General features: G+C 49.3%; 9 protein-coding genes across 9 annotated transcripts; 5 read left to right on the top strand and 4 right to left on the bottom strand.

Moving 5' to 3' along the window:
• Positions 1-39: 39 nt before the first annotated feature.
• FPRO_06113 (uncharacterized protein) lies at positions 40-456 on the top strand (the record flags this gene model as incomplete). Its single annotated transcript, XM_031229009.1, has 1 exon — positions 40-456. The coding sequence occupies one exon, from the start codon at positions 40-42 to the stop codon at positions 454-456; it is 417 nt and encodes a 138-aa protein (XP_031079289.1).
• A 520-nt stretch (positions 457-976) lies between these two features.
• Positions 977-2,539, bottom strand: FPRO_06112 (uncharacterized protein; the record flags this gene model as incomplete). Its single annotated transcript, XM_031229010.1, has 2 exons — positions 977-1,527; positions 2,245-2,539. 2 exons carry the CDS (start codon positions 2,537-2,539, stop codon positions 977-979), a joined length of 846 nt encoding a protein of 281 aa, XP_031079290.1.
• Positions 2,540-5,853: 3,314 nt separating this feature from the next.
• Positions 5,854-7,371, top strand: FPRO_06111 (uncharacterized protein; the record flags this gene model as incomplete). Its single annotated transcript, XM_031229011.1, has 1 exon — positions 5,854-7,371. One exon carries the CDS (start codon positions 5,854-5,856, stop codon positions 7,369-7,371), a length of 1,518 nt encoding a protein of 505 aa, XP_031079291.1.
• Positions 7,372-7,459: 88 nt separating this feature from the next.
• On the bottom strand, positions 7,460-8,761 carry FPRO_06110 (uncharacterized protein; the record flags this gene model as incomplete). The annotated part of the gene is made up of 3 exons (XM_031229012.1): positions 7,460-8,397; positions 8,451-8,628; positions 8,699-8,761. The coding sequence occupies 3 exons, from the start codon at positions 8,759-8,761 to the stop codon at positions 7,460-7,462; spliced, it is 1,179 nt and encodes a 392-aa protein (XP_031079292.1).
• Positions 8,762-9,721: 960 nt separating this feature from the next.
• FPRO_06109 (putative ribonucleoside-diphosphate reductase large chain (un-24)) lies at positions 9,722-12,573 on the top strand (the record flags this gene model as incomplete). The annotated part of the gene is made up of 4 exons (XM_031229013.1): positions 9,722-9,740; positions 9,794-9,951; positions 10,005-12,477; positions 12,530-12,573. 4 exons carry the CDS (start codon positions 9,722-9,724, stop codon positions 12,571-12,573), a joined length of 2,694 nt encoding a protein of 897 aa, XP_031079293.1.
• Positions 12,574-16,972: 4,399 nt separating this feature from the next.
• On the top strand, positions 16,973-18,069 carry FPRO_06108 (uncharacterized protein; the record flags this gene model as incomplete). Its single annotated transcript, XM_031229014.1, has 4 exons — positions 16,973-17,053; positions 17,106-17,289; positions 17,339-17,946; positions 17,998-18,069. 4 exons carry the CDS (start codon positions 16,973-16,975, stop codon positions 18,067-18,069), a joined length of 945 nt encoding a protein of 314 aa, XP_031079294.1.
• Positions 18,070-18,869: 800 nt separating this feature from the next.
• On the bottom strand, positions 18,870-20,065 carry FPRO_06107 (uncharacterized protein; the record flags this gene model as incomplete). Its single annotated transcript, XM_031229015.1, has 3 exons — positions 18,870-19,039; positions 19,092-19,541; positions 19,594-20,065. The coding sequence occupies 3 exons, from the start codon at positions 20,063-20,065 to the stop codon at positions 18,870-18,872; spliced, it is 1,092 nt and encodes a 363-aa protein (XP_031079295.1).
• A 591-nt stretch (positions 20,066-20,656) lies between these two features.
• FPRO_06106 (uncharacterized protein) lies at positions 20,657-22,357 on the top strand (the record flags this gene model as incomplete). Its single annotated transcript, XM_031229017.1, has 1 exon — positions 20,657-22,357. The coding sequence occupies one exon, from the start codon at positions 20,657-20,659 to the stop codon at positions 22,355-22,357; it is 1,701 nt and encodes a 566-aa protein (XP_031079296.1).
• Positions 22,358-22,837: 480 nt separating this feature from the next.
• FPRO_06105 (uncharacterized protein) lies at positions 22,838-23,560 on the bottom strand (the record flags this gene model as incomplete). The annotated part of the gene is made up of 1 exon (XM_031229018.1): positions 22,838-23,560. The coding sequence occupies one exon, from the start codon at positions 23,558-23,560 to the stop codon at positions 22,838-22,840; it is 723 nt and encodes a 240-aa protein (XP_031079297.1).
• Between the last annotated feature and the right edge of the window lie 465 nt (positions 23,561-24,025).

A 24,025-nucleotide genomic window follows, 5' to 3' on the forward strand; every position in this document is an offset into this window, starting at 1 on the left:
CTCACTTACCGAGTGAAGCCATACCAACTCATCCACATTATGCTCAAGCAGCTCCCACGCCTTACAATCACTCGTCTATACAACACTACATTTGCACCTCGCTTCTCCAGTACAATGTCCCGCAACGATCAGCAAACGCAGACAGGGTCCAGCGAAGCTAAGGACACCAACAAGACACCACTTCCTCTTCCAGCCCCAGAACACGCCGCCGCAGACCAGGGCGATGGCGTGACGTCTCTTCGTGTGGGAGAGTCTGTTAAGCTCGACGCCATGGGCCCGCTCGTTGTAAACACGGATGGAACTATGGGTAGGATTGGAAACTGGGCGGGTATGACTGAGCATGAGAGGGCGCAGACGTTGAGATTGCTGGGAAAGAGGAACAAGGAGAGGATGGATGTTCTCAAGGCTAAGAAAGCGGAAGAGGAGCAAAAGTCGGACACCAATGCCGAGAACTGAAGATGATTTAATGCTACGAGGAATGATAGAAGCCTTCGGATGTTCGGATAATGCGACGAAGATACTGGAAATTAGATGTAATGGATGACATTACGACTCATGTCACAGACACAGGCAGAATAGACTTTTTGAACGTGTTGGACCTTGAGAAAGTAGTTACGGAAACGATGTATCGTATACCCGTTGATATCATTGCAAAACAAAAAAAAAGCCCTCACAGTTTGTCCTGTCATCCGAACACAGGGACTGGTCTCTATCAGTTGCCTTCAAACAACCATGTATATCCATCATATCGTCATCCACTGAACGTCACCTCACGAAACCTCGCGATATTTTAGGTTGTGCACCATACAAGGCAGCCTTGATGGCTAGCCTCAGTGCCCCATCATCATGCATCATGTATCCCAGAAATTGTTGAAAAGATCAGAATTGAACGCCACATTGCCTTCCCCGAATGCTCCGAGCCAGAACGCCGCCCGTCTTCGCCGCCGTATTGTCATCCCCGACGCTATACGACGGATCACCTCGTCTCCTCCTTGACAGTGGACTTAGCTTTTGACTCGGACTTGTCGGTAGACTTGGACGCGGCAAACTCCTTCCATAAGGTGACGATCTCGTCGTTGCCTTCGTTCTTTTCAACAAGGAGGTTCTTGAGCCACTTGTTCTCCATCTCAAGCTGTTGGACTTTGCTCTCCAGGACGGAGACCTTCTCGGACATCTCCTTGGCGGATTTCTCAAGAGCCTGCTCACGCTGCTTCTTCTTGATGCGGAAGCGGGCGCTGGCAGCAGTGTTGCGTCTTCGCTTGTCCTCCTCGGCAGCATGACGAGAGGCTTCCTCAAAATTGAGGCTTCCGCGGCCGGCACCAGGGCCACTCTCAGAGCCACGCTTCTCGGTTGAGGGCTGAGGAGTAGCTTGCTGGCCGTAGTGGGAGGCTTGTTGCTGTTGCTGGACGGGCTGGTAGCCCGTGGGGGCGTTAGGCTGCATAGATGGGAAGTTTTGAGCACCATCCGCGAAGCCGTTCAAAGGAGTGGACGGGTAGGTGCCAGTGAAGTCGGGGAAGTTAAAATCGCCTGCCATCATAATGTGGTCAGTTGATGTCGAGAAGAATCAAGTATCATGACGAAGACGAGAAGAAGATAGTAGACATTGAGAGTTGAAGAGTAACAGATAGTCTTGCATAGGCCCTTGAGGCCTGGGGAAGCAGGCTTTCCCAACTTGGGAAGTGGTTGTGAGGTGTAGGGGTGCAACTCGATGTCGTGATCAGTGCCGGCAAATCACGAGATATTGCACCATAGACACCACCGCCCTCCAGCCACTGATATCGAGCTGGGGATCCCAGGCGGGCCACACTCAAGTAGACTTGCGTCGGGGGACAGCTTGTCCCCAATGACAGAAGGGCGTGATGCACATCGGGAGCAGGGCTCTCAACGGAAGGTGGGGGTAGTAAGGTTAATGGCCAGTAAAGTAGTAGAGACGCTGTTCATTGCCGATTTCAGGGTCAGGGTGTATGAGGCCAGGATTTTGACTACCCGCTTGGACAGTGGCCATACGTCTGGAGGAGAGAAGGGAAAACCATGGGCGACAACAAAAACGAGCAAGACGGATATCAGCTCATCTGTACCATCTTTGCAGGTAGAAATTCATGAAGAAAATCTCTGCTTTGTGTCGAAACCAATGCTCCCGTCTTGACTCGATCTTTGTCTCATTTTCCATGCTTCCAACTGCTTTTTCAACCTGGCGTGGCCATAGGGAAACAAATGCGATACTTCAGAGATAGCAAGACTCACCCTGAATGAAATCAAAGCTGCTGGGGTTGATGTCACCAACAACGGAGGGAGCTGGGGTCATTCCATCAGAAGGCGAGGTGCTTTGAGTAGCCTCGATATCAACCTTCAGAGGTTGAGCCTGATAGTCGGTGGTCTGATTCGTCTCAAAATCGAAGAACTGAGTATTGGTAAAAAGAGCGAGATCCTCCTCCATGTTGAAAGGCTCCTCATGGGCAGTCTCCTGGCGGTTGATGGCGTTGAGGTCGCGAAGATACTGCGACACATTGGGGCCGCGACGACCGTTGAAGTTTGACATTTTGGTGGTTTAATCGATGTCAAAAACTCTTTCTTTCAACGGTTTCCCTAATAACAATTTGAATTCCTCGTCGTCCCTTCAATCGATGGCCGACGTTTTTCGTTCGGTACCAGTTCCGAAAGCGGCTCGGCGAGAATGAGCGGGGTTTTGTATCGACAAATTTGCAGAGGCCCTGGTGACTCAATAAAGACAGTCACAGCCACAATCACAAGTCGATGGCTGTCGAAGTCGGTTATGTCCTTGAGCGGTCGTCGGTGGTGTTGTCGTCGAAGTCCAGTATCGAAATTAACAGTGAACGTCTTCCGAGGTTGACTCTGGGGGAATTTGAGGGGAGGAAGTGGAGGAAGAAAGAACAGGCAGTCAAGTCGGTTTTCTCAAAGTGGATGCAAAGGTGACTTGCGAGTTGAGGCCGATTGCCGCCGAAGCCACTACGGAGTGGGTAGTGAGCTGAGGGCAGTCACTGGACAATTCGTGGGATAGTGGGTGGCATCCCCTAGAGGTTTAGTGGGTTGTAATGGATGGGAACCAGCATTTTTGGCGATGAGATTGAGGTGAGCCTAGAACATGGGTCTCTTCGGCGAATAGCTCAACAGTCTTTGAATGTCGCAATCCTCATCTCGGGATGATTTATGATGTTGGTTGCGACCTATTCTTTGTTGTTGCTGTGTGGTTTATTGCAGAACTCTATTCAGAACCCAATTCATTGCCTTTTTTGCAACTGAATAGCCCTCAACTGGTATTCATGATAGATAGGCTCATAATGTAGAATCTGATTACCAAGCTTCCCCGAGCAAGTACAGTACGTACATATTAAGGTACCTACAAACCGTCGGCCTGCTTAACAATCACGCAGATGATGGTTCCAGCCGTCATGGATTTCCCCTCTCACCCCCCACGCCAACCACCAACCAGAGAGTTACACCAGCCCTCAAGTGTCACAGGGGGACGGCTACCTCAAGCGACGACAGTTCAGGCTGTAAATTGTGATGTAAGTAAGACGGGATTTCTCTACGGAACATACGGAATCGATACGAATATCTGTTGAAATTGATAAGCTTTTACTTGTAGGTAACTCATCACTTCAAGCACTGCACTTTGCAATATTCTTTGTGTGAACAGTACATAATTTTACTCTACCCATTGGCCATTGGGCACAAAACATCAGCCACGGTGGAAATTCAACTCCCCGCCCCCTGTCGTTCATCTGCAGATTTTCTCGCTTTCATCTGAAAACGTGGGTTGTCCTTATTCCTTGCGGCCCCTTCTCCGCTTCGGAATGTGAGGCGTCCTTGTCAAAACACCAATCCCTCAGTCCCAATGAGTGATTATTTCACAAATTATCACACCAGCGTGGGTAGGTTTGCTCTCCTTTACCTCAAAAGGGATGAACTGCGACAAAGAGACACTCCACTCGTGCATCTTTTGGCGTTGGTGTCACAGACGACAGGGAGCTTCACCCGACACAACAGCAAAATTGGAGCGCCATGGAACGTGGAAATACGATCAGCCAAGCCACCGCAACGTTTCTGCTGCTCTGCAGATGGCGATTCGGGACAGGCTCGGGGAGTTCGTTCGGCTCTTTGGCTCAGTCGAATAACTCAACTAACCGTATCGTTACAAGTCTGTTGTTTTGGTTTTCGCTAACTCTAGTTTCTTGCGCTGAGCCGAATAATCGGTGAACGGATTTCACGCACAAAGGACATTTCATTTTAAAATTCGGCAGTTGAGCCTCGGAACGAAAGAAAGCTCAGGTTACTGGAAAGATATCTTCGCCTGCTCAAAACCGAGCATTCCAAAGGTCAGAAGCAAAATAACGGCACTGCTCTGTTACTTCTGTATGTACAGGTTTCTAGGCTAGCCCCCCACTTGTATACATGGTTAACGGTCTTCATCACACTTATGCATTGTGATAGTCCCAGACAGGCTGACAGGTTCTCGCCTTTATTCGTTGGGTTGCATATGATCCAGCCTCCAGGGTCCCTCGTGCGCTTTTGCGGCTGCAAGCTGGAACCGAGTGGAGGTCATCCCTTGCTTGCGCGTGGGCAAAGTCAATCATGATCCAACCGTAAACCTCTTGGTTCAGGTCGCTTCTTGTTTGTTGGTCGGTGCAATTCCTTGAGCCGATGTTGAGTCTCAGGATCCGGACATTTCCCGAACTCCCCGTCAAAATTGGGGCCCCAGGAATGAAATGGATCTCGCGGAAATCCTTCTCATTCAATCTGCAAAAAGAAAGTGTCCCCGGCTTGAATAACGACTCGCTTGTCTGCGGCCCCAGACCACTAGAAGAAAATTATGACACATATTATTGAGGCTCTGGAGATGCTGTAGGCCTAATCCGTACCACGGGCTTATTACTCTCCGTTACATGAGGCTTCACCTGTATTACACTGCACGATCCTTGATGCGTTTGTTCCTTCAATCCTTAGTCCGTCTTGAAAAATCTGCCGGACAGATCTGCAGGATCTTGTCGAAACGTCATAACCCCTGTCCCTCGACTACGTGGGGGCATTTGTGAAGCCAATCCAGAGAGAGTTCTGAACAGACACAGAAAATCAATTCCCAGCGCGGCCCGCGGGTGTCGTCAATGATTTGCCCCATTACATCGAGGTCAAGATGAGCGATTGCTTCCGGTGGTAAATTTCATCAGGGCTAATAATTAGACACTGTAGTCAGCCCGTCATCGGAACCAAACCTGTGAACGCCAACCCCTTGGTAGTGGAACCGCGGTTATCTGGTTCTGACAAGAAGCCATGAGGCACTGGAAACTTTGAACCAATCAAGTAGCTTCTCCGAGTCGGCTCATGATCATGTCCGAGTCGACCCATCGTTAGAGCCGAGTCGCTGGTTTCAACTTCTTATGAAAGGAGCATTTCCTCCCCGAAGAAAAGCGGAATGCACTCTGTCTGAAGCTGTTCAGGCAAATTGGGAATCTCCACTATCCAGAGATGCTGCGAATCCCCAAACCCGTAGTTCACGTTGAAGAACAATAGCAATGATATATCACGTGGTAAGACACGTGATCGACTTACAAGATGTTCTGTCCAAGATCCAGTTCTGGTCCGTGCATTCAATAGCGTTTGATTGATTTGGTTTGAGACGCGACTCCAAAGCGAATATCGCGTCTTATTAGAGCGTTCAATCACTGTTTATCAACATCATCTGCCTAAAGCGCCAATTGACCAACCCAACGCAACCCAGTTAGACGATATCCAAGGGGCAAGCCTTGCGGTTTTGCTCAACGCATGCCTGGTTCAACATCTTAGATGGTTTCTGTGACTTGACCATTGTAAACACAAACAACCAAACAAACAACAATGGCCCGCTACTCTATCCCAACAAAATCTAGGCTTCCGTCATCATTGCGAGTTGATGCCTCTAATCCTGCTGTTGTGAAGAGTCTCAATAGACTCTCACGAGAGTCTCTTATCTCCCTGGCACTAGACTGGCTTGACGATGAGAGTCTCCCGAATTCTATTCCTTATATTGAGAGGAGAGATGAAGACGACGATGAAGAAAATGACGATCTTTACCCTCCCTGTCAAAGTATTGACGAATTACAACAACTTTATTTCGATATGCAACATCAAAAAGGGTCAAAAAGAGATGTTGTCAGCCGTATTGTTGAGGGCGATTGGAGACTTGGCCTGACATTATATCAACTTGCCATGGCCGATATGGCCTATTTCGAACAGAACCCAACATCTCAAAAATGGTCAGCCTATCAGATCCTGCCTCTAAAGCAGCCTTCTCAAGATGCCGGGGAGGACCAGGTGCTCAGAGTCGACCAAGAAAGCTTGACAATACCTCGGTTTCATCCATCAACCTTTCTCCAAAACCTTCAAACCCATGTGCTACCTGACGTCAAGGCACATTATCACTTTCACCGACCTACGGCCATACCCGTTCTACTACTGCGCATTCTTGTCATAGATTCACCATACAACACGGATTTTGCTCTTTCTAGTCGGAATCCAAATGGCACAGCAACAAACTTCGACTCTTCAAGGACAGTATACATTGCGTTTCCCGATGGATCACCTGCTTTGTACATTACGAAATCGCAAGCCACAGGCAACACTGGCTCGGGAGAGTCTAAGAGTTTACATAGCTTAATCGTGGATGGGGTACCCAAGGCTCTCTCACGTCCACGCGAACGATACACTCTCAAATCAGGGAACCTTCAGAGCAAGAACTTGGATGCACTCCTAGAAAAGAAGGGATCTGGACGCACAAACTCCGCAGGAGGTGGCTGGAGCATCTATTCCAATGAGGCCACAAAGATATCTCCATTGGATACCGTTATTCCAACTCCACCACTATCTCGAGAATCATCGTCCTCGAGTCTCAGTCTCAAGCGGCCAGTGCCATTCACTGAATCGGAACGAGTTGCAAAGAAATCGAAACTGGTTGCCAGGGCTCGTTTCGGCGATTCGGGTTTTGTCACTGATGGTAAAGGAGTGGAAAAGGTTGACATCGTCATACAGGATCCATTTCCTTCTATCAATGAAGATACTGGCGATGCAGAAGAGAATGAAGATGGCGCCACGGCAGGGAGTAAGAATCGACGAAAGAGCAAGATTACGGCTGCCATTCGAGAGGCAAATATCGCAGCAGCAGAAGACAACGACGATACCATCTCTTCAGATCGATGGACACCAACTATCAAAGTTACGTTCTCTGGAACACATGTATGGGCTGGCGTACGGCAACTTGTAGAGGCTGGCATAATAGATGGGGAGCGGATGCCGGGGTGGATGACAGGAGAAGAGGGAGTAACAACAGGACTTGTGAGGCATGGAAGAATACGTGGATACAAGGGCTCGGGGATGTGAAACAAATGTTGGATCTATAACGGCGCATGGTCTATGTCTTTCTTCTCTATTTGATACCCCCATGACAGCATGACTGCTCAGCCAATTCCTAGCTCTCTTCAAGTCCGAAAACTGTCACTGTGTTCTTCCATGCAGCTTCACAAACCTCCTCGATACTAACTCCCTTGATACCTGCAATAATCTTGGCGACACGCTCGATATTACAAGGTTCGTTCCGCCCCTTAACCATGGCTCCCTCTTCCCATTTTTCCTTCTTGACAGTCTTGTATCGTTCCGGGACCTCGGGCTCTTTCTTCTGGTTCTTCTTCGACTGCTTTTGCGGTTTTTGTGCCGAATCAGCGGCAGTTCCATTCTGTTGGTTCTCGGTATTGGACGTCTCTTTCTTCTCGATCAGATACTTGTAGCCCTCGTGGCTTGGTCGTACCTCACACCATGGTCCGTCGGTCTCAATCATGAGACGGTCGAGGTGAACTTCCTTGACAACAGCGCAGTTATCTGCAGTCTTGAAACTGCATCCATTGATACCAATGTACAGACCCAAGTCCATCAATTCGCGCATCTCCTCAGCTGTGCCAGTAAAACTATGCACTACACCGCCCTTCTCCAACTTCTCTAGCTTCTCACCAAACGCCTGCTTCAGAAGCCGAACAAAGTCATTGTGGGCGGCGCGAGAGTGGAGGAACAAGGGGAGCTGAGGAGATATCGACGCAGCAACCTGGAGCTGAGCTGCGAAGGAATGGAGCTGGATGCTCTTCGAGCAGTAATGCAGTCGATCATAGTCAAGCCCAAACTCACCCATAGCCACAAGGCTCTTGTGGCCTGATGCTTGGGCTTCTGTCACCAAAGAAGTCAAGTCTCTGATGAGTTTATCGGTCTTTGTTGGGCAAGGGGGGTGATCTTCCGAGACCGGAGCTGAAGGATCGGGATCACATGGTGTCGTGTGCTCAGACTCGTGAGAAGGACCCGCTTCACTGAAGACGGAGCTGCTACAGGGATGAATGCCTGCAGTCCCGAAGATAGTTCCGGCTGTGGGTGATGTTGGTCTTGTTATCAGATTGATAAACAGGGGTGAGACTCACCATAATCTCTGGCAAGGGTGAGGGCATCTCGAGAGTTGCCAAGGTCTGAGCCGGTCACTATAAGTTTTGTACAACCAACTTCACGGGCTCTTCCGATAATAGCATCGAGATCATCGGGGTGTCGCTCTTTGCCGTGGTATTTGCCTCGAAAGATGGGGTCGGTTAAGTTGATACCAATCTACTAGTAACGCTGAGTGTTAACGGGATCTGATATCGGAATACGGATGTATATTGGGCGGTTATCATACATCGATGTATCTAGGTTTGTAACTGGAGCCCTCAACGGCCTGAGGCATTGGTGAAGAAGCCATGTTGCGGAATTGTGAGGCTTGAAATCTGAGACTTGATGTCCTGAAACCTATTCGTGCTGAAGAATGAAAACAGTGAAAGAGAGGTCTCGATGTCATTGATCTTTAACGTCTCTTGCTTGGCTCGAACGTGAGTCACTGACTTGTTGCTGCCTCGCAACCGTAATCTCCAACTGCCTTTTTTTAGACTTGAAAACGTAAAACAGGAAGGTACCTTAGTCTCGATTTATGACAATGATTGGCTCTCTGATCTACGTTTTCGTTCACGGTCTCATCCTCCCGTCAACCTCAGTTCAAGGTCCAAGCTCAGCTAATTCCACTGCATGTTCTCCTGCTTACGTAGAGCTAGAAGACAATTATTAATCTGCATGGATCTCACGTGATTTCGCGCCGTTGTCTGTACCCCACCAAGCGCTGCAGCAACGCAAAATGACTAGGGGACGCGAGGACGCGATGTGGGAAAGGGGAGGAAGAGCTTTGGGTCATTGCAGGCGTAAAATATATGGAATAATCACGAGTCACAATACTCCTGTCCTTGCTTAAGTCATGGGAGTCAAGTGAATTCCTATAACTCCCTCCAATCACCAGCATAATCCTCCATATCTACCAGTCAAAGCATCAAACGGGGTGTTGCCTCAGGTTTCAGGCGGGGCTTTTTAATGGATTGCAGCGATGCCTGTCGCTGTTTGTCGCGCTAAAAACTTGGCGTCGCGTCTCTGGACGCGCCTCCCTTAAAACCTTCTCGACCGGGCATCCACGCGAAATTTGCTTCTCTCATCTCCTCAACAACCACAACAAAATACGACGAATCTTATAATAATTCTCACATTCTCTTTCACTGAAGCGTCGATACCCCTTCGGACGCTCTTCCACCTTTTAACCTCTTCTATCAGCAGGAATAGATCCTGCTACAACCTCAAATCCGAACTCCCCTCCCCGCCTCATCCTCCCTCATCCGCAATCATGTTCGTCAGAAAGAGAGGTATGTATGATCTGGCAACATGAGAACTCATGATGACTGACTTGGTTCATTAGATGGACGCCAAGAACGTGTTCAGTTCGACAAGATCACTGCTCGTGTCTCGCGACTGTGTTACGGTCTTGACATGGACCACGTTGACCCCGTTGCCATCACTCAGAAGGTTATCTCCGGTGTCTACGGGGGTGTCACTACCGTGCAATTGGACGATCTTGTAAGTGATTCACTCATCATGACTACTCCAAACACCAGCTAATTGACCCCTAGGCCGCCGAGACTGCTGCGTATATGACCGTCACACATCCCGACTATGCCATTCTTGCCGCCCGTATTGCCGTCTCCAACCTTCACAAGCAGACCAAGAAGCAATGGTCCGCTGTTGTGAGCGACCTCTACCACTATGTGAACCCCAAGAACGGTCGGCCGTCACCCATGATCTCCAAGGAGACTTATGAGTGCGTCATGCGACATAAGGAGGAGTTGGACTCTGCCATTGTCTATGACCGCGATTTCCAATACCAATACTTTGGCTTCAAGACTTTGGAGCGATCATACCTCCTCAAGATTGACGGTAAGATTGTCGAGCGCCCACAGCACATGATCATGCGTGTGTCTGTTGGTATCTGGGGTGATGATATCGAGCGAGTCTTGGAGACATACAACCTGATGTCAAGCAAGTTCTTCACGCATGCTTCCCCCACGCTCTTCAATGCCGGCACCCCTCAGCCCCAATTGTCATCTTGCTTCTTGGTTGATATGAAGGACGACAGTATTGAGGGAATCTACGATACTCTCAAGACCTGTGCCATGATCTCCAAGATGGCTGGTGGTATTGGTCTGAATGTGCACCGTATCCGTGCTACTGGCTCATACATCGCCGGTACCAACGGTACATCGAACGGTGTCGTTCCTATGCTTCGTGTCTTCAACAACACTGCTCGGTATGTCGACCAGGGTGGCAACAAGCGACCCGGTGCTTTTGCCATCTACCTCGAGCCTTGGCACTCCGATGTCTTCGAGTTCCTTGATCTCCGTAAGAACCACGGTAAGGAGGAGGTCCGTGCCCGTGACCTTTTCCTTGCCCTTTGGATCCCTGATCTTTTCATGAAGCGTGTTGAGAAGAACGGTGACTGGACACTTATGTGCCCCAATGAGTGCCCTGGCCTCGCCGACTGCTACGGAGAGGAGTTCGAGGCTCTGTACGAAAAGTACGAGAAGGCGGGCAAGGGTCGCAAGACGATCAAGGCTCAGAAGCTTTGGTACGCCATTCTTGAGGCCCAGACTGAGACCGGAAACCCATTCATGCTCTACAAGGATGCCTGCAACCGCAAGAGTAACCAAAAGAACCTCGGTACCATCCGAAGCTCCAATCTTTGCACTGAAATTATCGAGTACTGTGCCCCTGACGAGGTCGCCGTCTGCAACCTTGCCTCTCTATCTCTGCCCTCCTTCATCAACTACGATGAGGCTTGCTACGACTTCAAGAAGCTGCACAAGGTCAGTCAGGTTGTTATTCGCAACCTGAACAAGATCATCGATGTGAACCACTACCCTGTCCAGGAGGCTCGCAACAGTAACATGCGCCACCGACCCATTGGTCTTGGTGTTCAGGGTCTTGCCGATGCTTTCCTTGCTCTGCGCATGCCCTTCGAGTCCCCCGAGGCTCGTGAGCTCAATAAGCAGATCTTTGAGACCATTTATCACGCTGCGCTCACTGCCTCCGTGCAGCTGGCTAAGGAGGAGGGTCCCTACTCCACCTTCAAGGGTTCCCCCGCCTCTGAGGGTATTCTCCAGTTCGACATGTGGAACGTCAAGCCCTCTGACCTCTGGGACTGGGAGGCTCTTCGAGAGGAAGTCAAGACACACGGCATCCGTAACAGTCTACTCCTTGCTCCTATGCCTACTGCCAGTACCTCCCAGATTCTGGGCAACAACGAGTGCTTCGAGCCCTACACCTCCAATATCTACCAACGCCGTGTTCTCGCTGGTGAGTTCCAGGTCGTCAACCCCTGGCTGCTCAAGGACCTTGTCGACATGGGTCTGTGGTCCGATGCTATGAAGAACCGCATCATTGCTGAGAATGGTTCCATTCAGAACATTCCCAACATCCCTGCCGATGTCAAGGCTCTGTATAAGACTGTTTGGGAGATCTCTCAGCGCCAGGTCGTCCAGATGGCTGCTGATCGAGGTGCCTTCATTGATCAGTCCCAGTCACTGAACATCCACATGAAGGACCCCACGATGGGCAAGATCACCAGTATGCACTTTGCAGGCTGGAAGCTTGGCCTCAAGACTGGCATGTACTACCTTCGTACACAGGCTGCTGCTGCTCCTATTCAGTTCACTGTTGATCAGCAGGCTCTCAAGCTTGCCGATTCCAATTCAGCTCAGATCAAGCCTCTGAAGAAGCGTGCTCCTCCTGCTGGTTCAAGCTACCTCATGTCCTCGCCCTCAACTATGGGACGTAGTGAACTCAACGGTAGCAGCACTGGCTCCCAAGACAGCGGTTTGAACGGCAATGCGGCCAAGGGCCTGAATGGTACTACGACGGTACCTGGGCGTGCACCTACCATCAAGGCTGATGTTGAGGAGGGTGACAGCCCCAAGGCTCTTCCTACTGAGCCTGCCGAGAAGGTTCAGGAAGAAGAGCTGGGTGTCAAGAAGAATCCTCAGTCTGAGGATCAAGACAAGGACAACGAGGATCGTGAGCGCGATATCTACTCGGAGGCCGTCCTTCAGTGTGAGTGGCAAACGTTCCTTCGGCGTGAATTGAAATACTAATCGTGTAACAGGCAGCATTGAGGATCCCGAGTCCTGCATTATGTGCAGCGGTTAGAAAACAGCAAGAACTGTATACGCACGTGTACTTGTGACGATGGATGAGTTGAAAACGAATACATGTTTTGGGAGGCATGCTACGATACAGCGAGGGAAAGGTAATTTGATGTTTGGTTATGTATAGGTATCTTGGGCGGCAATGATCTCCCTTTGGCATGCTTATACCGGAGTATATTGTTAGGTTAATGATATTGAGACCATGAAAGTCTGCTCTTGAAGCTGCAGTTGCCATTGACTTAGATAGTTTATGTTGATGCTTGCGCATTTGAATAATATTTCATGTTAAACATTTCGATATGTTGTGATACTTTGTGTAATCTATGGACACTTTGGCATGTACATGAGACGACTTGAGCTGATGGGCGCTGAGAATAATAGTGGCGGTCTACTGGAGCTGCGGTTGGTGGGTACCATTTCTCGATTGAAGTCCAAGTCTTTACCGTTCTTCTTAATATCTAATGGCAGACAGTCAAGGGTAGCTGCAGTTCAGCGAAGATCGTTGTCGGTATTGAGACAGCACTTTTGCGGTTGGCACAACACCCGATTATGCAAGCTCAGCTGAATGTGGTGATCAGCGACAGTCTAGCCAGACAAGTTAAAGGTCTACGGGTTGGTGCATCAATAATTCGATAATGGAGCTGGATATCCTTGTCTATCGCAGGATATAGCTTTTGGACTACAGTAGTTCGGGACTCGCGAGCCGTCGACTATTATGCTGCGAGGTCTGAGGGTTTGAACAACGAAGCCACCCTGGAGCATACCCAATTGGGCAATTTACTGCATTCCCAGGTGCTAGGCTACACTTTAATCACCAATTGGTTCTGTGGCGACGGTTTACGAAAGTGACCCGAGTCCCAACGAGGTATTATTATCTAGTTTCAGAGCCAGGTCGTTTGCGATTGGGCTGCTGGGAATGAAAGGGACTCGGAGAGGGCTGGTGACCTCCAACACTCTGCCAAATTGGAGATGGCGAGACATTACGATTGTCGCAGGGAGGACCAGCCACAATATGCGAGCTGAACTGCAAGTTAGACGGTGAAGTTAGACGGTGGCTGGTGTCTCAAGTTCATGAGATGCTTCGATCGGAGCGATGTTCCGATATTTGTCGCACTTAGTTTTTAAGCATCTCCATTAAGATTGACAGTTTTAACCATGAGGATGATCAGACGACAATTGATCAGGAATGAAACATTAAACAGAGGAATTGAATTCAATGAACTGACTGACGTCCAAAATCGTCACAATGACGAGACGGAAAACGTGGCATTGAGATGAAGACGAAAGTCCCGAGGACCAAGAGGCGGAGGGATATTGGTGAATACCCAATATCGAGCAAGGCTCAAAAGTCAAGGCCCAGGCTGGTCTGTCCAGCTCGACAGGGCCTGGAGCCATTCGCTGGGGTAGAAGCTTGGGCCACCAGAGAAACAAAAGAAAACAGACGATGATGCGATGGATGACATCAAGAGCCCACCAGTTGAAAGCTAACCCCCTGTTCTCTTGGCCCGCTTGGCGTGTGGCTTGAGTGGCTTGGCCCGTTGAGTGGCTAGTCTGGGCACAGCTCATCAAAGCCAGCTGAGCAGGGAATCGAGCATCACAATCACAGACAGCACAGGGTTTGTAGTGAAAGTTCTCGATGGGTACAGAGTGGGACGAGTTGAAGTGTATAAGTTGGTTCAAGTGGGGAAAGCATCATCGAAAGATCAGGCTTGAGGAGAACGATGCTGTAGATGACATTAAGCGAAAACCTGACAAGACACAACTATAATGCGAAATTGCCATGATGGCACGGACAAATGATAATCAACAAATAGAAAGTCAGGTGTGAGGCCTAATAAATTGCACTGGTCTGTTCCTGAGACATGTTCGCACCACCACTACCATCGCCATTGACACCATCTCATCTGATTCAGGAATCGAGAAGAAAGTTCCCAGAGGACAAGAAAAAAAAACAGAACATGATTCCGCTTCCCGGTTGCCAGGGAGTCAAAAGTTGGCTAACATCTCAGCTTGTTTTGTGTGTTGTGTGGTTGCCAAGGATGGATTAGTACAGGGGTAATTGGCCAATCGGAGAGAGCATCAACGCCACTGGCCAACGACGACGAACTTCACCTCGATAATTGGAGATGCGATATCACACGTACTATGAGCTACTGCTAAGGTATGGGTGGTCGTTGGAAGATGGAAATCCGGGACAGTGTTTAGATGAAACCGTGGTACTTGATTGTGATTGCCTGGCAAAGATCAAGGTTGCTGTGGCAGGAGCATAACACAACATCAATTGCACTGAACTGAGGTGGGCAAGTACCTTCCATAGCCCAGGCAGGGTACTGATTGTTGGCAATCGTCATACCCGTTTCCCTTCCTTCATGCTCCTGTGGCCGTTATCCGGCTCGGCATACGAGTTCCTTCCTGCTTGCCTCAACGGATTCATTCATTCACTGTGATCCAAAAAGAGTTCCGTCATAGACGAGAGCTGATCCAGTTTTCTAGTCTGGTGTGATTAAGTCAAGTTTGCTTTTTTTTTTTTTGCCTCCACAGACTGTATTGGTGGTAGGACCGATATCCGAAAGTTTGGCTAGCAAAGAAGCACAGAAGCTACCACGTACGCGCTATTGGCAAACCAAACGAGGGCATCGAGTTTTGAATATCAATTTGTTCTCGCATCAGCTCCCGTCCGGTTTCAAAGCCCCAGGCGCCATGTTCTGGGTGCCGATGCGGGTGGTTGGCGATCTAGCGTGGCAGCCCGTCCAGCTACCACCCACCTTGACCTCTTTTTCCATCTGATATGCTGCAGCTTCCCTGATAATATCCGTAGTTGCTGATGAAACAGAAACTTTTACTGGGTAGGTAGCTTGTTTTGTCGATTCCTTTACCCCGCTGCAGATACCACAACGCCAAAGTCAATGTGTGCCCCGGGGCGAAAATACAAGAATTTTGAGTCTAAGAACTTTAACTGCGAGGGTCTCGCAGTCACTTACACCAGCGTCACTGACGTGGACAAGTTGCTGTAAAAGCCGCTCCCGGCTGTGACAGGGGCTACCCACCTCGTCTACAGCTCATGCTCTGACCTCATTGTGTATCTCCAATTACGGCATTGACGTCTGATTTGGATACCCAATTTTGGATGGAATTGACTCAATTATCATGGCGGAGCAAAGCCATGAATGAGAAATTGCTTGGCTCATCGTAATATCCTTCTGTCGTTGACAAAACATCCCCGTAAAACAACATCATAGTCAACATGGGGGCCTCCAAGTGCCTGGCCCTGTCCGTCTGTGCTGAGGTCTGTGTCTTGACGGTCCGGCCCAGTGGAGTGGACTTTCTAGCTTCCCCGCCAGCAACTGAGCCTTGACTGGACTGGGTCGTATTAGCGTTGGCCCCTCCCGTGCCATCGGTGGTCTCCCTGCAGGCGGTATCCAAGCCAAGCAGCAAGGTACTGACCCAGGTGCAGATTTACGCTTCAATCTGTGATGGCAGTTTCCCTCCCACTCTAAGAGGACGTACGTAGTGACAAGGCAAGATCAAGCCCGTGCCGTGCCTGCCCTGCTAGACCGCCAATGCTAAGCTAGAAAACACACCGTTTAGGCAGGGTACCCTGCCTGCACTTGCCTTACCAGCCGGCAAGCACTGCTCGCTCCTGCAAAGCAAGCAACCGTCACGCCAAGATCAAGATTCTGGCTCCCGCCCACTCACCACTTACTCCTGCCTTTAAAGCTACAGCTTCCTCGCCCTTCCTCTTGTTCCACATCAATATCAGCCTTGAGAATTTTTCATTCCAACATCTCAAACATCCTCTCTCCAACAACTCAATCGAGTTTATCTCCCAACCTCCAGCCCCCAGGCCAATCTCACTTCGTCTCACTCTTACACGAGATCGATCACCTTCGTTTGTGCCCTAGTCACATATCAACTACCATCAAGGTAAGTTACTATCTCCTAGTTATTACTCCAGCTACACTATGCATCTTTGCCGGTGCCCTTTTTGCTTGCCCATCAAGTTTGCCTCATTTCGACCTGGTGATTGTGCAATTCGACACCGGAACGCGAGCACTGAATATCGCATTGCGAGGGGTTGAGGGCTACACACTTCTTGTTCTCGACTCTTCCATACCTCTGTGATACATACACGTTCCCTTGCTTTGTCTCACACAAACATCACTCGCGTACCTCAGGAGCAGGCCGCCGGTACTCGCACTTCATTTATTCACGGGTCGCCTCTTCTCCTGCTGGCGGTGATTCACTACCTAACTTCCCCTCGTTTACATCGCTCGCCTAACACGCTCGCGAAACCTACCTTCGTTCACCATCGCCTTCTTACTGTCGCTACAAACTTCGTAAGAAACCTCAACTAATCCACCAATTTGATAACAGATCCTCGATCAATCAAAATCATCAAGATGAAGTCTTCTTTCCTCACCATCTTCGGCCTGGCTGCTGCCGCCGTTGCCCAGAGCTCTGATGATCTCCCCCAGTGTGGTGTAAGTCTAAATCCAAGCAGTGCACAGCTAGAGCATCTCTGACCAAGAACAGCGTACTTGCGCCGGCAACATGGTCAGTGCCGAGAAGTCACAGGAGCTTGGATGTGACTCCGGCGATATTGGCTGCCTATGCACCAACCAGAACTTCATCTACGGTCTCCGTGACTGCTCTGCTGCTATCTGCAACAGTGAGCAGGCCGCCCAGGTCCTGAACTATGGTCTTGAGATTTGCCGCCGTAAGCTTCCCCGGTGCCAAAACGAATCAAGATATCTAACCTTCCACAGGAGCTGGTGTTCAGATCACTACTGGTGCTTCTGGTGAAGTTTCGGCCACGGCTACTGGCTCTGGCGCCGTTCGAACCGTCCTTAGCACCCTTACCTCTGGCGACTCTACCATCACCTCTGCTCTCTCCACCATCAGCGGTACTGCTACTGGCGCTTCCGACGATGTTTCCGTGAGCACCTACACCAGCGTCCTCACCAACTCCGAGGGAGATGAGTTCACCACCACCGGCAAGGCTATCCTCGGCGGTGCAGTTGTCACCACTTTTACCTCTGGCGGCTCTACTATCGTTTCTACCATTGCCTCGGGTGCTGAGTCCGAAACCTCTGGTGCCGAGTCCGCTAAGGTTACCACCTTCACCTCCGATGGCACTGAGATCGTCCGAACTCTCGTCACCGAGACTGCCTCCACCGACTCTGCCGCATCCGCCGAGGTCACCACATTCACCACTGATGGCACTGAGGTTGTCCGAACCCTTACCACCGTTACCAGTGGTTCTGAGTCCGAGTCGGTTTCGGAGACTGTTACTGACGCCTCCACCGCCACCGAGGGTGCTACTGATGCTACTGGTACTGATGCTTCGGCCACCGCCACCAGCACTGACAATGCTGTAAGTTCATACACTCCCATGTTCTGTTGGAAATCTCTAACTTTCATTCAGGCCGCTGCTCAGATGACTGGTGCCCCTGTTGGTGTCATTGCCGCCGCTGGTATTGCCATGCTCCTCCTTTAAATCAGGATGGATGAAAATCTGATGTTTGATGCTTTTACGTTGCACATGTTTGATACATAATTTACGCCTGTACCTCGATCTTTTGGCACCCTTAGCATATTTCCTCGATGCAAGGAGTCGGTCTGCAGGGGAAAATCTTCACATAATGGTGAATGGTATGAATGGACATTCGGGTCAGGTTTTTCGAGGGTTTAATGATGCATACGGCTTATCTCTCCTTTAATGGAAATGACGCGAAATGTTAGAATGGACGGGATCTTGATACTGTTTGTGACAGATGAAGAAGGGGGCGGTGGCGTGGGAGATGACGACGGGAAGCGGCAGACTTGTGCTGCCGTGACACAAGCGCAGCCTGTACATGTCACCTCTCATGGTTACATGGGTTCTGGGATGGTGGTGATACCCGGCCTACGGCCTGACTTCGGAGGTGGACTTTGCTTCTCACATTCATTGGGAAATAATAGATAATCTTCTTCAAAGAATGTGTGCAATTCGTATTCAGTGTCACTTGATGTATTACCATGATATGAAGGTGTTAAAACAAGACAGAATCACATGTCAAGCTGCTCATTTCATATAACAGAGGAGCTTGGAACCTAGTTTGCACTGGTTTTCGATAGGGGAACAGGCCGTAGAGATTCCATAGAGGACCGATATTAGATATTCATGCTTCGTATAATTTATTCAACACAACCAATTTTTTCAAACAGCGCTGCCAGCTCATAAGCGTAGGCAGTTATAACTAAATACATATCCCATTGTAACGCCAGTCAAGTCATCAAGCAACATATATGAACTGTCTAGTCCATCATGGACTTGCCAATCTCACTCTGCCAGTTCTCTGCTCGCTCGAAACCATTAGAGTGGGTTTGGTAATCGAAAAGAGCTTTGGCGACGTCCTCCTTGGAAGTGAGGACAAAAGGACCATATTGGATAACAGGCTGATCAAGGGGGATACCAGCGATGAGGGCTTATCAAGATGTTAGTGTGTATAATTTCCTGGGGTTGAATGTTTTACATACCTAGCCGAGCGGGTTTCGAAGCACCGGCGTCAACCTCAAAGTGAACAACATCTCCCTGCGGCTCAAAGACAATGTTATGGTACTGCTCGACAACACGTCGCTGGTCATCCTTGCCAACGATAACATCTCCCTCAAGAGTGTAGGCAAAAGCGTTCCAGTTTGCGGGGAGAGGTTGGGTAATCTTGCCACCAGGGCGGATCTCAATGTCGAGGAACCAGACGGGTGTGTAGGCGAGATCCTTGACAGAGTCAATGCCGTGGCTCTGGCCAGAAATGACCTTTACGGTGACCTTGTCATCGTCAACCTTGGCGATGGGGATCTCGGAGCCACGGAGGTCGCGATACCGAGGTTCGCAAGCCTTTAGGTCCTTGGGAAGGTCGACCCATAGTTGAAGGCCGACGTTTGCGCTGCCATCCTCGTTTTGTCGGGGCATCTCAGCGTGCACAATGCCTAGGCGATGTTAGTACGATCCTGCTATTTAGGACTAGTAAGTGGTTCATACCTTTTCCAGCAGTCATGAATTGGAGGTCACCGGCGGATAGAGTACCTCTGTTGCCAGCAAAATCCTCATGATCCATGCCACCCTCAAGGAGATATGTGATAGTCTCCTGGCCACGATGAGGATGGTCAGGGAAACCAGCACCAGGCTTCACGGAGAAGTGATCGAGCATGAGAAAAGGAGAAAAGTTGCGGAGCTGAGGAGTGCCAATTGAGCGACGAACACGGGCACCAGCTCCTTCGGACTGCTCAACGGCCAGGAAGACCTTGCGAACAGCTCGGGTGACAGACATTTCTGTGGCGTAAAGGTGTTGTTGTTTGTGCTGAGTGTTGGCCTTGTCGATAGCAGTCAGAGAGGTGAGAGTCCCTAGGAATTCAAAGGTTGAAGCTACTGTGTCCTTGATACGATGTTGGAACAATGCAATAGCTGCTAGAGCAATGAATACTGGTATGAAGATGGAACGAAAAAGGGTCATGACCAGGGAGGGCGGTTGAGAATGGGGATTTATATACTACGGGAGACAAGGTCGGATGAGAAGATGAATTTACAAGCACGACAAATGCAGGGTCCTACGAGTAGAAATAGATAGAATAAGCCGCGGATCGCATTGGATCGAATTGATCCGTGGTGGAGGTTAGAGATGTTTAGTCAATTTTACATCAGCAGCTAAATTGTGGTGGTTTGCTTTGCATGGAACCCATGGACCTAGAATGGAATGGTCCCCAATTGCTAAGGCTGACCAAGGCGATGAATGTCTAATAAGTGGAGATAATGACTAATGGAAGATCTAATATCCGTATTTCCGACTATTGCCTACCCTAAACCTCCGTCTTGGTACCTACCTATCTTGAGCTTTCATCTACGACCTTGTTCACTTCATTGAAGGAAGTTCATTGGAACATGGAAGCGATGCACTCTTTCCATTTGTATTTGGCTGTTTACTTGAACAGAACACGCCGCACTTCTCGCTTTGGAATTTCTCCTCAACATAGAACAACACACTCCAAATATTGACGAATTTCTTAAAACATCGCGACAGTTCTGTGACGATCGTCTCTATTGACAAATGCCAGGACCGGCCACTATTCAGTCGCCCTGGTACGATAACGACAGGCAACTCAAGGACCCGAGACCTCGTTTGGAGTGGGACGAAGTCACAAAATGGGAGGAGGCGAATCTCTGCAACAAGATAACCATATTCGACTTGCCCCTCGAGTGCCCCTTTCCTCTCACCAACAGACGAAATGCTTGCGCCCTGATCGAAAATTTCCTAGACGCCGTCAGATACCACAGGGAACTATTTCCCTACTGGCGCAGGCGCGCCATCAAGTACTTTATCTGGCGTGAAATGTTCGTCATCAGGAACAACGATGAGTGGAAAGATTACAGGAACCACCCCTTGTACAAGCACCGTGACGTGCTCAGGCGCTGGGCGAAGAAGCAATTCCATAATGCAATGGAACTTGCATCTGCTTTGCTGTTTGTCCTCCACGGACTCTATACCAATGACTGGGAGCTTGAGTTCCTCTTGAAGGGGCAGCAGAAACTCATCGATACATACAACATGTGCGATGTCAATATGACGATATGGAACAGGGACAAAATGCTCGACATCCTGTTCATTGAGTGCGAATGGCTCAAAGACACGCTCCTCGAAGCGCACATGAAGGAGAAGAAGGAGATGGATGAAGAGTGGGAGCACAGACAAACAAAGACACTCGAAGAAATGGAGATTTTTATCGATGAGTCACCAGAGCCTATGGAAGAGGACGAGGACGAGGATAATGATAATAATAATAATAATGCTCAAGACAACGCTCAAGACAACGCTCAAGACAACGATCAAGACATCATAGATCTAGGCATCGATCTAGGTATCGATCTAGGCGCCGTTCAGTACGTCGATATATGGGACAATATTGTCTCGAGGGCCCTTGCACACAAATGGGACGATCAAACTTTTGCCCAAGAATTGGAGAAAAAGTATCAAAGGCAGGAAAGGGATCTCCTTCAATGGGATGCCCAATGCTACGCCCAAGGTCCCAGTGATAGTCTCGTTCAAAGTATGGCTCAAATTCTCAAATATGACTTAGAGGACGCTCAGGATTTCGCTCAGCTACGTGCTCAACGCATCGCTCAACGCCGTATTCAGGATAACAACGCAAGGGAAGCTCGAGATATTGTTCAAGAAAGATTTAAGCAACGTAATCGACGTCAGGCTCTAATTTGCGATCAAATCCGAGCCCAACGTCAGGCGCAGGGTCGCACTCGGGATGGCATTCTAAGCCCTCAAAACGAGGATCAAGATATTGCTCAAAATAACGCTCAACGTATCGTTCAATATTTCGATCGGGACACCCTCCAAAATACCATTCAGAATCTGCCACCGGGAAACACTGAAGATAGCGTTCAAGCTTTCATGAAAGGCGCCTATCAAGAGCTTGTCCAAGGCATGGCACGAGACAATACTCAATATCAGCTCACTCAACGTCCCGCTCATCGGACCGTACAGGAGACCGTTCGAGATGCCACTCAAAATACCGCCAAGAAGAATGGTCAACAAGGAACCCAGAACAGCCTCCGGGATTTCACTGCAACGGCGCCTCATCGTCAACGAACAGAGCCGCAGGCTCCTGAAAAGCCAGTCAATACTGCTGTTCCACCTATATACCCACGTCCTACTCTTCCATCGAGGCCAATGGACGACGATGAGGATATATATGGTTATAGTGGGAACGAGGAAGACGACGCTAAAAAGAAACAGTGAAGTCGCCGTTCAGGTTTCCGCACCATGAGGGAGCCCGTCCTTGGAGTAACTTTTGCAAGGCAGTCTTGGTTATATGGCTGGTGCATAGGATCAAGAAGCACCCAAGGATTACATATGGCGCTGAAGTCAATATCAAGCAACAAACGCAGTTCACTCTTGAGAAGGTTATTGATGGCAAAGGAAGTGAATGCCGAGAGAATGATAAGGGACATGCTGATGCAGGCAGCGGTAAGGAGAAATCGTGTATGAGCACAATTACGTTAAGTTTAAGTTCGGGGTAAGGATGGCAAGAGGCCTAGTATTCAGAGGCATAACTACTGAACCTCATTATATCAGCTTTTAACGACACGGGTCCATGTCTAAGAACTAAAGCGTTTCCAACAACACCGCGTCCCCAGTCCAACATAAAAGCTGGAGGATGGGTACATTGTCAACAGTGTAACTTGATAGACCGAAAGAGAATTAACATATGACGAGTATCTAAAGCTCTTCGCCCCTAGCGTCTTCATCATCAATATATCCCATACCGCGAAACAGGCGCAGTGTCTTCGACGCCTGAGGGTCGCAGAGCAATACGTCGTGTTGTTTCAGATACTCAGTGACCTCCTCATACACTTTCTCAGATCCGGCTTTCGGGGTAGACAGTTCAATCTCCATAAGGTGAAGCTCCCCAGCTACTACATCATCCAGCTTTGCTTTGTGCCCCAGTATTCTCAACTTCCACTTGCCATCTGGGAACGGCCCGTAGGATATAAGGCCATCCCAGTCAATGTCGTCGTACTTTTCTGCAAAGCGAACTTGGTCATCGCTCCAGATCTCTTGGGTTGTCTTGTCACTAAGGAGGTACCGCTGGGCACAAGTGAATGGGACGTTGTCGCCGTATCGATCATAGACGCAATGGGCGCCAGGAGGAATGCGCTCTGGTTTCTCATCGAAGCGGACCTTGATGACAGAAAATGGGTTTCCTTTGTTCGTCTTTGTGCGGAACATGACACCTTGTTGCGCATGAGTCGGGGGCATGGTGTCGAAATAGGTGATCGGATGGCGTTTGTAGGGTGGGCGAACTGTTTCCCCTAGTTTCTCGAGGACGGCTTCTCCATCACGATCACATAGTGACCACTGAAGATGTATTTCTTCATCGGTGGCTCGACTCAGAGACGAAGTCACAAACAGCGCAAAAGCAACAAGGTTGTAAAAAATCATATTGATGGAAATCGATTATAGTACAGCACCCAAAAGTAACCATACGACACCTACCGAAGAAAGACAGGTAGAGAGAGATTGGGACTGACGGACGGGAATATAAAGAGGAAAAGCAGCCGCAGTAGCAGTTGTACCACTTGGTATAACCATCTGAGTCACTGAATGTGTGACAAACATCTTTCTGTCTGTGCACACCATTTTGCTTTCGCGACAGTATCAATTACCGCGCATCGTGCAATCAATCCATAATTTTCGCATCTGACCGTGTTGAGGCCTGACGTTGATCGCCGATTGACAGGTCTTCACAACCAATTGAGCTGAAGTAGTTGAGCAGCTGACATTTCGATCCGCATCGAGCCGTCCCTTAGCAGGCGGAGATGTTCCTTCATGTCAGAACTAAAGTGAAACATTGGAAGATCCCCAAGAGAGCTGGCGCAACTACCGCCGCTTGAATTCACGGCGTCC

The sequence above is a fragment of the Fusarium proliferatum genome (assembly GCF_900067095.1).
Source record: "Fusarium proliferatum ET1 genome assembly, contig: FPRO_scaffold003, whole genome shotgun sequence".
Classification (NCBI taxonomy): Eukaryota; Fungi; Ascomycota; class Sordariomycetes; order Hypocreales; family Nectriaceae; genus Fusarium; species Fusarium proliferatum.